We start from the raw sequence: 11,962 nt of genomic DNA on the forward strand, positions 1-11,962 counted from the left end.
CCTACTGGCAAGTCAAACCATTCCAAGTTCTGATACTATGATTTGTAGTGTCCTCACTCTTCTGAGTCTTTAAAAAGTAATTTTGAAAACATTTTAGAACTTGGAGGGAAAAATATTGGAGCAAAGATAGTGCAAGACACTGAAGTGAACTGTTGATGAGAAATACACTTTAGAATGTAATAAGATGGCCTCGTGGTGTGTGTTTGTGTGCACACAGGGTGGGGCAGAAGCAGAATTTATTTTATTTATTTATATTTACAAATTTTATTATTTTTTATCCCAAAAATACATATAAATGAAAACCTGCTCTTCAAACGCAGGGAGACTTTACCTATAATGTAGCATTACATTTACATCACAAAACATCCTCATATGAAAATCAGTTGCAACTCTTTCATACGAGATTAGATATATATTCACACTATATATGAATTATCTACTTACACAGATTCCTTTAGTGGAAAATTAGGAAATTCCCATGCCTTCCAGCCTTGGGAAGGTAAATACAACCTCTCTAGATTTTTTTTTAAATATATTTTATTGATTTTTTACAGAGAGGAAGGGAGAGGGATAGAGAGCCAGAAACATCGATGAGAGAGAAACATCGATCAGCTGCCTCCTGCACACTCTCCGCTGGGACATGCCCACAACCAAGGTACATGCCCTTGACCAGAATCGAACCTGGGACCCCTGAGTCCGCAGGCCAATGCTCTATCCACTGAGCCAAACCGGTCTGGGCTCTCTAGATGTTTTTAAAAAGATGAAACATGTAAACTACACAACCTCCTTTAGACATGTACACATGTTGCTAAAAGAAAGCAAGGACCCTGCCACATAAATAATAGTGTGTTTCTCAAAAGAGAAAGAGATAATATTTGAATAAAAATGCAAAGTTGAAGAACAGATAAGATGGTCAAAATTGTTATGTACACGCTCCATGGAGAAATCAGAGTTCTCTCACAGGAAACAGATCCTCGATGCATCTCAGCCTCTCATGACATTAAATCAGCCCCCACTGGCAGTAGTCATGATCTTCCTGTACAGTCAAATGCTTAAGCAGGCTCCTTAAAGCATCTGTTTAAGTCCAACAGTCAATAATGAGGTCATGGAGAAACCAAGATGGCGGCATAGGTAAACACCGGAGATTGCTGCCTTGCACAACCACTTCAAAAATACAACTAAAAGACAGAATGGGCATCACCCAGAACCACAGGAAGGCTGGCTGAGTGGAAATTCTACAACTAGAAGGAAAGAGAAAAGCGTACCAAGACTCAGAGGAGGTGCGGTACGGAAGTAAAATACTAAGGTGCGGAGGTGCATGCAGAGCGGGCTGGTGGCTGAGGGCATGGTTGTCGTTTTCAATTGGGAGGAAGTCTCAGGCTCTGAGCTCCAGTTCCAGGCGAGTCTCTAGGGACCCAGACTCATACGGGAGAAGCGGGACTGTCTGGCAGCAGTCGGAACTCAAGGGCAGCTTTCTCTCCGAGGGGCTTGCAGTGATTACCGGGACACTGAGAAGCAGAGCCTCTGAGGGCTGGACTGAGAGCAGCCATAACTGCTAGCCCCGCCCTGTTGATCCCTTGGGACCTGCCCTGCCCAAGCCCTGCATGTGCCCTTTTCTCTTTACTCCTTTCCTTTGCCTCAGTCTTGCACTCAATACCAGAGGCAGTGGCAGATACCTCTTAAGCATTTCCTCAAATCCCTTTAGAACTCCAAAATAGGTTCACGGATCATTCTTGATGTCCAAAAAGAACTCAATATTTGTTCCCTGTTCTCGTGGCTAGCTGTACGGGAGTTCAGAAGTCATACTCCCTGTTACAGGTGCATGAAATTTCCCTATAGATATTGGATTATTGTCCTTTCAGGAGTTCTGCTATTTCAAGCCCTCAGCCATCCTTCAGTGGAAGATGCAGGAGAAATGATAATGGTCCCAGTCAATAATTCTTATTAAAACTGAGTATAGTGTAAGTATAATTTTTCAAGTCTTAACTAAGGACACTAGAAGGAATGAGTGATCCAAGGCAATTAAGAGTGATTCACAATGATTAAAACATCTTCCCTGCTTGTTACTCTACCTATACTTCTTTTGTGATGTTAGGGTTACTGTGTTGAATCCATATTTGGCTAATGTGTTGCAGATGTTGGGGAAATATCGCAACCTATAAATAGAGTGAGGGTTTTCTCTGAAGGGATCGCTATTTCCTGGAGCCATTTATCCAACTGGCATTAAGAAACCAGAACTTAGAGCAGGGGTCCTCAAACTACGGCCCGCGGGCCACATGCAGCCCGCCGAAAACATTTATCCGGCCCGCCGGGTGTTTTTGCCACCGCTGTGTGCATAGGAATTTGTTCATAGTTGTTTTTTTAAACTATAGTCCAGCCCTCCAACGGTCTGAGGGACAGTGAACTGGCCCCCTGTTTAAAAAGTTTGAGGACCCCTGACTTAGAGTATATAACAGGAAACATATGTCCCATTTGAGGCCATGTTCTTTGTAGGAATAAATTTGAAAGAAGGTTTCAGGGAGGTGAGTGTCTGGGTGTGGGCTCCTGTGTAACAGATGCAAAGATGGCCTCTGTCATAAATGTGGCAATCATTACTTTATTATCCACAGTGCTTTTATTCGAGATAATGTTATGTCCATAGCCCCTGGAACATACCACTGTGGCCCTAGCACAGCTCATAAGACAAGTTGTGGATTCCCAATTCTAGATGGGTCAATTAGAATTTGGCTTTTGAGAAGTTGGACTTGTGACAATGAGAGCTGGGTCAGTTTGATGACTATGGGTATTTGAACTAAAGGGTCATGTACAGTCAAGGCTGGAGTTGACTTCAGGGAAGCTCCATGTTCCAGCCAATTTCCAAGGAGAAGCAGGAGAATGGCAGGGCAACTCAGCCAAAAAGAGACTGTAGATCATACAGCAACCTTGGTTAGTTAGGGGAAGTAATGTCAGCGGCTCTAATAGATAAAATCCAGTGGTTCAATAGGTGCCCTGCAGTGGTTTAACCAGTAGAGGTTTATTTCTAGCTACATAAAGCCCAATTGGGTGTGCTGGTTGGTCAGTGACCTTCCACTTAATCATTCAGGGACCTATGGTCCTTCTTAAAACTCCGATCTCTTCTAGTGGCTCTTAATGTATAGTTTTGATACCAATTACTATGTTAGAGTATAAAATGCTCTGTAACAGATAAATCCTCAAACCTCAGTGGCTCAACTAAATAGTAATTTACTTCTTGCTCACATAAAGACAAATGGGATTTCTGGTTGGAGAACACTACTACTTACTCTAATATTAATATAAATTATTCTAATGTTAACATTGTCTAAATATTAGAACTATTGTAAATACTAATATTAGTACTAAAGAATAGAGGGGAACCCACCCGTTCAACCCTTCCTAATTGAGGTAATACAACTATGATTAGATGTCATCATTGCCCATCTTTTCTCCATCAGAAGTTTTAAAAAAGGACCAGAATGCTTTACACCTTTGGAGCAGGGGAGAACCAGTACAGGGAAGCTCCATGTTCCAGGCAAAATTATAGGGAGTGGAGAGAGCTGATCTCCAAAGGGAAGCAGGAGGATGGCAGAGCAATGCAGCCACAAGAAACTTGAAGCTGAGATATGTTGTGAGTTTTTTGTTTGTAAGAAGCACTGTGTTCACCTTTTATTTAGAGTGTGGGGAGCACTATATATGATTAAACATAGAAAAAATAAAGAACTTCTACCAGCAGACGTCTAAAACTAGTGTAGTCATTTTTGTTTTGGTTAGAGAATAAATAGGTATTAAAAATTCTTTTTACATGTCTGTGTTTTTTGGCATTTTAAAACTTTTTTCTATAATTTATTTAAAAGAACAAATTAGATTTAGTTAAAAAAGGGGGCAGGGGAGAGTCATCTCTGATTTTAGCAAGTGTTTAGCATAGGTATGAACTGTTTCCCTTACATTGTCTTTAATAAATCATCACTTTCAAGCAAGTAGAAGAATAGTAATTGCAAGATTGCATTGTTTGCTTACAAGTATTCAGGTGGAGTGATTTCTCTTTCATAATTCTCTTTGATTAAATGCCTACATTGCACATATCTTCCTTTCAAAAAACAAGAAATCATTCAGCATTATTTTTATGTAACAAATACTATGTCAGGGATACAGTAGTTTATCCTGAAAACAAGTTGTAAATACTGTGAATGAACAGTTTCCAAGTGAGAAATTTGTCAAGCTGAGATTTTGCTTTTGGGGAAAAGATGCAGAGAAGTGAAGAATAAAGACTTAAGGTGAGATTTCTTAAGAAATGACATTCATCCTTACTTCCATAAGTTTGAAAGATGGGACATTTTCTGACTCAAAGGCTGATGTTTGGGATTAAATTTATCATTCAGAATGGTTGCTATTTCCTCTCCCTAGCATGAAACATTGATTATAAGGTACAACCCATTAAAGAGTGGCATTCTTCTTTTTTTTAAAGAACAGTTTATTGATTTTTAGAGAGAAGAAGGGAAAGGAGAGAGAGAGAGAGAGAGAGAGAGAGAGAGAGGTGAAATCACAACATTAATTGGCACAGCCCCTACAGGGGATTGAGCCCACAACCCAGGCATGTGACCTTGACCCAGAATCAAACTGAAAGCCTCCTGTGACACCCAACCAACTGAGCCACACCATGGGCCAGGGCAAAGAAAGAGAGATGGTAGCTATAGCTTGCATTTTGTTTAAGAAATCCACAGAACACACGAGTCAAAGGGCAAAATAAGCTTTCTTTATTTTCATAGTAAAAGTGAATTTGTTTGAAATCATCTTTTCAAGGAAAATTGGGCAGAAAGTAAAGCTTTCTTGAGGCTGAGATATATTCTGGGTTTTCTGTTTGTTTGTTTTTGCAATGAATGTGTTATCATATAATTAGTTTATTAATATGAATAATAGAAAATGAGCAATGGGGAGGCCACACATTATAAGCATGGTCATCTGGGCAGCTTCACCAGGAAGTTATAGCTTCATGCTCCCTTGAGGACTACCCACCCATTCCTCGCAGATCGCTGGAGGAAGGGATTGAGCAAAGGGGGAGATGGGTGCATGGGCAGTAAAGTCCTGGTCTCGGAGCGGCTGGAGCTCTCGGTCCTGTGCAAGGAGTATGCTGAGGACGACAATATCTACCAACAGAAGATCAAGGACCTCCACAAAAAGTACTCGTACATCTGCAAGACCAGGCCCGAAGGGAGCTGCTTCTACTGAGCCCCCGGCTTCTCCCACCTGGAGGCGCTGCTGGATGACAGCAAGGAGTTGCAGAGGTTCAAGGCTGTGTCTGCCAAGAGCAAAGAAGACCTGGTGTCCCAGGGCTTCACCGAGTTCACAATTGAGGACTTCCACAACACGTTCATGGACCTGATGGAGCAGGTGGAGAAGCAGACCTCAGTAGCCGACCTGCTGGCTTCCTTCAACGACCAGAGCACCTCGGACTACCTGGTGGTCTACCTGCGGCTGCTCACCTCTGGCTACCTGCAGCGGGAGAGCAAGTTCTTCGAGCACTTCATTGAGGGTGGGCGGACTGTCGAGGAGTTCTGCCAGCAGGAGGTGGAGCCCATGTGCAAGGAGAGCGACCACATCCGCATCATCGCGCTGGCCCAGGCCCTCGACGTCTCCATCCAGGTGGAGTACATGAACCGCGGCGAGGGCGGCACCACCAACCCGCACATCTTCCCTGAGGGCTCCGAGCCCAAGGTCTACCTTCTCTACCGGCCTGGACACTACGACATCCTCTACAAATAGGGCTGGCTCTGCCCGCCGCTTCCCTGCTGCCCTCCCCTCTGCCAGGCTCTAGACATGTACAGAGGTTTTTGTGTGGTTGTAAATGGTCATATTTCACTCCCCTTTCCCTGTCATACAACCTTCCACGTTTTATTAAAGGGGATGCTGATGGTGAAAAAAAAAAAAAAAAAAGCACCTGTAGAGAAGGTGCTTGCCTGTCTGTCTAACCTGGGAAAGTATCACTGGCTAGGGAGGCAGGCCCCAATGCAAGCTCACAGAATCTTTGAAGGGTAAAATCCGCAAACAAAGAGTTCCCTCTCTCTTGTGCCCCTTGTTCCCTTCACTCTCACTCTCTTTCTCCATGACCCACACTTGCCCACCACATACTTTCCTGCCATGTGGCCTTAAGCAGCAGCATGGCCCATGGCCATGCGGACCCCCCATGCAATGGACTGCAGCTGGGAACACAAGGTAAGTTAGCAGAATTCTGGACTAGACTGGAGTTTAATATGGAGGAGAAATTCTGGGCAGTGGCCTTAATTCTAGCCCTGCTGACGAGGAGATTGGACTTCTTCCGTGGCGAGACAGACAGAAATGGGACCTTGGAGGGGAACCCCCTTAATTTTACATCATCAATAAAACTTTCCACAATACCCCAACCTCCCTTGGGGGGGGGGGGGCTCAGGAAATTCTTTTCCCGATGGCACCTCAAGAACTCCACTTCCAACGATAAACAATTGAGTTGGCTTTGCTGCAGCATCTTTCTACTATTTAGTGAAGTGAGAGAAAGCCTCAAATTCAAATGCTAAGCAGTACACTGACCTGTTTCCATTGCTACCTAGTCAGTGGGCTGTTAATGTCCAGAACAAGCAGGGGTTGCCCTGAAAGAGGAGAGCCATTCCTTGCTGTTTAAGCGATAATTCCTGTTGGTAGCAATTTTCACAAAGAGAGAAAACACTGCTGGAAGAGGAAAAAAAAGTTCTTTTCCATTGTCTATTCCTATATAAGGTCAAAAATAATCTATTGAAAGGCAGTGGGGGGAAGAAAATCTACCAGATAACTGGTGCTTTGTCTGGACTAGGTCAAATGATTTTTTAAAAACTAATTAACTGCAATGAATGGTTGTTTGTGCATTGGGTGGGAACAAAGATTTGAAGATTCACCTACACAGACTCTGCTAACTTGAAGATGGTGATAGAAGATATTGTTTATTGAGTGTTTATGGTGAGCACATTGTGTAATCTCCAAAAACCTAATGAAGTAGGTGCTATCATTGTCTTTGTTGTACAGTGAGGACATGCCCAGTATCACACATGCAGCAGAGCTAGAATATGAACCCAGGTTGGTGAGCTTCAAAGACATATGTAAAACATGCCAGAGAAGAGCTCATTCTTATGAAAATTTAACTTGCAAATGCCTACAAATCTATGTGAGTTGATAGTAAAAACCCAATCATGATAGGCCAAAAATGACAAATAACCTATTTTTCTTGAAGAATCATCTTTTGAAAACACTTTCACCATCACTATTTTATACCACTTACTCATATCATTTTGAAGATTGCACAAGATAGTTTTTATGTTTGAAAGTCCCTAAAATTGGAAGTAATACCCATCCATTTATGTAATTTTTTTACAGCATGTGTAACATACTTTCGGATGATGGTGTTGATGCGGTTGGGCATGGTATATGAAAAGAAAATAAGTTTAGAATAAGAGTAAAACATAATGTGTCTTAAATTTGGGCATGCCAACCCATTACTTAAGTGTTCTATATCTGTATACTTGGAGTAATATAGTAACATAGATACTTTGGTTATCTGACAAAGAAGAAAAATGAGATAATGTACAAGTATTTAGAATGCCAAATTCAAAGTTACTATGTTGTTATATTTCACGTATATAACATATAAAATTGCATTGTATCTTTATTTAAAATTTTTTAAAAATCTTTATGTTGAAAGTATTACAAATGTCCCTTTCCCCACCATTAACCTCTCCTAACCTTCCCTTACCCCCTGCCCCAGGCCGTCACCACCCTATTGTCTGTGTCCATGTGCATTATATATTTAGATATATCTCATACTAGAGGCCCGATGCACAAAATTTGTGTGTGGGTAGGGTCCCTAGGCCTGGCTGGCAATCAGGGCCGATCTGTCGAGCGACCAACAAGGTGATCGGGGGCGGGGGGGAGGGGGCCATTGGTACCCACCTTGGCCAGCCTGGTGCCTCTCGCTCCAGCCGGGTGATCTGGGGCCAGCACTGGCTCCCTTGCTGGCCAGCCCCCACCCCCAATCACCCTACCACCGCCACCGCCGGTGACCTCCCTCTGTGGGGTGACCAGCCGGGTGATTGGGGGGCCCCTCACTGGCACCCACGTTGGCTGACCTGGGGCCTGTGGGCTGGGGGCAGCTCCTGCGTTAAGCATATGTCCCCTAGTGGTCAATGTGCGTCATAGCAATCGGTAGCTCCACTGGTCATTCTGCTATTCGTTTGATTTGCATATTAGGCTTTTATTATATAAGATATTTTCCAAACCCTGGTGGCTCCACTTCCAGGACATATTTATGGTCCTTCCACTTATACCATCTCCACTGCTACTGCGGTTCAAGCCACTGTCTTCTCTTGCCTGGGTTATTACAAAAGGCTCTTAACAGTTTTCTTTGCTTCCACCTTACCCACTTGTGATCTGCTGGATCCTATTAAAATGTAAGTCAAATAGTGACACTCACATGCTTAAAACTCTCCAGTAAAAGCCTTTACTCAGAGTAAAAGTCCTTATGATGGATTTCGACATCACCATTGATCTGCCCTGTTTCCCCCATCAACCCTCCGATCTCATCTATAATTCTCTCCCTTATTAACTCTGTTCCAGCTACACAGACTTCCCTGGTGTTCCTTAAACATCCCAGGGACAATTCTGCCTCAAGGACTTTGGGCTTGCTGTTCCCTCCGCCAAAAATGCTGTTTTCTTCCAAATCCTCACTTCCTTCAAGTCTTATGTAAATTCAACATACCTGAGGGACCTTCCCTAAGGCCTGGGATTAGTCCCAACCCCCGCACTCCCTATTCTTCACATTCTACTTTATTTTCCCTTCATTCATAGCACTCCTTATCACCTGACAAATTTTTGTTTGTTTATTGTCTGTCTCTAGAATGTAAGCTCCAGAGCATTAAAAACAATTTAAAAATGAATGAATGAATGAATGAATGACTTAGTCCTCATTCGGGATTGACAATAGAATAGGAAAGAATCTACCCTTGAAAAACTGGTTTGAAAGCAGATTTTCATAACACAAATTCTGTTTGCCCATCACTTATACACTTTAACACAATTTAGCAAAAGGGGTTTTAAGTTTCCAACAGTTTCCATTTTGAGCTGGTGATAATCAAAGTTATAAGAGAACAGAAGAAACATTAACAGTTTGCTGTAAATCTATGTAAGTTCCACGAAAGCGGAGACTGTTTCCTGTCTTATTCACCATTGCTTTCTTAGCTCTTTCTTTTTTTTCCTTTTTCTTTCTTTTATTTTTAATAACAGCTTTATTGAGATATAATTCACATACTATAAAATCCACCCTTTTAAAATATACAATTCAGTGTTTACTATTATTTTTAGAGTTGTAACAATCTAACAATTACCACTATCTAATTTTAGGATCTTTTTTTTTTTTCTTTCTTTTTAAAAAGACATGCTCAGCCCTAACTGGTTTGGCTCAGTAGATAGAACCTGGGCCTGCGGATTGAAAGGTCTAGGGTTGGATTCTACCTCAGTTGCAGGCCTGTCCAGGCCCGGCCCTGGTCAGGGCACATGTAGGAAGCAACCAATCTATGTGTTTCTCTCACATGGATATTTCTCTGCCTTTCCCTCTCTCTTCCATTTTCTAAAAATCAATGGACAACATTGAAACTACCAACTATAAGACAAACAGCTATCATTCAGAACCATGGGAAAGCTGGCCCAGTGGAAGTTCTACAACTGGAAGGAAAAAAAGAAGCGCATTGAGACTGAGTAGGAAATGCAGAGGCGCCAAGAACAGAGGTACGCAGTCACTCGCCAGGCAGGCTGCAACTGGATGCGTGGTTTTTTTTCAATCGGAAGGGGTTACAAACTCTCGAATCCACTGAGCTTGTTTGGGGCGGGATTCTGAGGTCCCAGACCCCTACGGGGAGAGGCGGGATGGTGGGGTGGGAACTGGGTGGAGGGGAGCTATGGGGGGGCGGGGGGAGAGAATGGGGAACAACTGTAATCGGAACAATAAAGATTTATTTAAAAAATAATCAATGGAGAAATCTCCTCGGGAGGGGACTAAAAACAAACAACCAGATAAACAAGACGGTGGGTAATCTGGTCAGAAGGTCAAACCTCCAAAAGCGCACGAAGCTGCTCTTCCTCTGAAGCCTCTTCTCCCCGCTGTTGCCCCTGGGCAAGGAAGGGGCCGTCAGGCGGTGGGGACTGAATGTTCTCCAGCATGTCCTGGAAAGCCTGCGGGGATGGCGCCTCCGCATTCTGGAAGGTGACCTGGACTCTGCTGTACAGGCTGAGGCAATTGGGTTCCTGCCACATGAACCCGAAGTGGTCTTCATCGAACAGGATGAAGGCTCCAGGGATGCGCTGGGGGTAGGCGGAGCCAGAGCGAGCAACAATGCCCACGCCGTAGAAACACATCCTGCAGGCTCGGGGGTAGTTCTGGTCCCTGGAGCTCACGCCTGCAGGTAGGACAAACTGGACAGGCTGCTCCTCCAAAGCTGCAGCCCCGGACTCCCCGACATTGGGCTGCGCAGGGCTCAGCCGGCCATGGCCCTCGCCGTCCTCAGTGCTGTCTTCTTGCTGCTGCTGCTGCTGCTCCTGGATCACCTGCTTGTGAACCTCCTGGACCAGACGGGAGTACTTGTTGAAATTGCTGAAGATATCATCCGGCAGGTGGATGCGGCGGCTGAGGTGGATGTCTATCATCTGCTGCCCAGCAGGGACGTGGTGGTCACCCGTGATCTTCGTGGCCCTGGCATGCTTCCCATGGAAGCTGAGCATGACAACCTCTAGGCTGTTGTAGGCATTGTAGGTGCCTTTGAAGAGGCCTGGCCTGATGAGGTCCTCCGGGTGGCTCGGGGAGAGGTAGATGCGGCGGTAGTTCCGGCAGTCGTCATACTGATGGTCGATGAGCTTCATCAGGACGAACCGCAGCCTGTCCTCCTGGAAAATGTGCTCGAGCGTCTGCCCCCATTCTTCCCGCAGCCACGCGCGTAAATCCTCTCGGCTCCCACCAGGCATCCTGTGGTGGTGCGTCAGGTTGCACTGGGTGGAGAGCCCGTCCTCCCGAATCTGCACGTGGCAGCTGTGGGGCCCTCGGCGGCCGTACGTGCACTGCACTGTGGGCGATTTCCCCTCTGCCAGGTGAATTCTAAACGCGGGCTTGAACTGCAAGGAGTCATCCACGCGGGGGTCATGGAGAGGCAGGTACGTGCGACCAACAATGCATGGGCCCTCCACCACTACATACAGCAGTCCTCCATAGGGCCAGTTATCTGGCTGCCACAATCCCAAAATGTGCCTGCATGGGTGGAGCAAGTTGGCATAGAGTTCTCGACAAGACACAGCCATCGTCCCCGGGCTCCTCAAGTTTTCAACGGCGCCGTACTCCTCCTGGCAGCGCCGTCTCCAGATGCTGTCGGTGTGCAGGATGCTGCGGAATCTGGTGCAGGCCTGGGCCAGGCTGGGCAGGTCGGTGCCGGGGAGCGAGGCGAAGATCTCCACCAGCAGCTCGGGAGGCAGGTGCTGCAGCGAGCAGCGTGGGGGCGGCCGGGGTGGCATGGGGCTCCTGATCGCTCCACTCCCAGCAGAGGACCGAGCCGCCATGTCCGCCTCCACGTGCTGCCCTTCAGGGGCTGGGGCCGGCTTACTGTCGGCCGCCACCATCGCAGCTGGTCCCAGGCGCTGCTGGCGACACTGGCATCCTCGTGAAGGGCCCCGGCCGCAGAGGCAAGCGTACTCCTCCTCCATGCCTGGCGCAGTAAGCAGCGCGGACCTCTGCAGCCTGGCTTTAAGCTGGCACCTTCCCGCCCAAGAGCCCAGCCACGCCCCCTTCAGGGCCTAGCCACGCCCCCTCAGAGAAGAGCTGATTATAGGACTTGAGCAACACTGGAGAAACCCATTACCCCTTAATATTCGCCTCCTGCCGGAAGCCTGTCTATCCTTGCTGCATGACACAGTCGCTGCAGGGAAGAAA

At 45.7% G+C, this 11,962-nt stretch overlaps 1 protein-coding gene across 1 annotated transcript; it reads right to left on the reverse strand.

Moving 5' to 3' along the window:
• Positions 1–10,095: 10,095 nt before the first annotated feature.
• Positions 10,096–11,962, reverse strand: LOC118649779 (F-box only protein 31-like). The gene has a single exon (XM_036297133.1). It carries the CDS (start codon positions 11,734–11,736, stop codon positions 10,096–10,098), a length of 1,641 nt encoding a protein of 546 aa, XP_036153026.1. The 5' UTR covers positions 11,737–11,962.

This window comes from Myotis myotis, unplaced genomic scaffold (genome assembly GCF_014108235.1).
Source record: "Myotis myotis isolate mMyoMyo1 unplaced genomic scaffold, mMyoMyo1.p scaffold_m19_p_3, whole genome shotgun sequence".
In the NCBI taxonomy this organism is placed as follows: domain Eukaryota; kingdom Metazoa; phylum Chordata; class Mammalia; order Chiroptera; family Vespertilionidae; genus Myotis; species Myotis myotis.

What these genes read in the sequence shown, in the direction of transcription:
- LOC118649779 (XM_036297133.1), bottom strand. Translation starts at nt 11,736, where the DNA reads ATGGAGGAGGAGTACGCTTGCCTCTGCGGCCGGGGCCCTTCACGAGGA.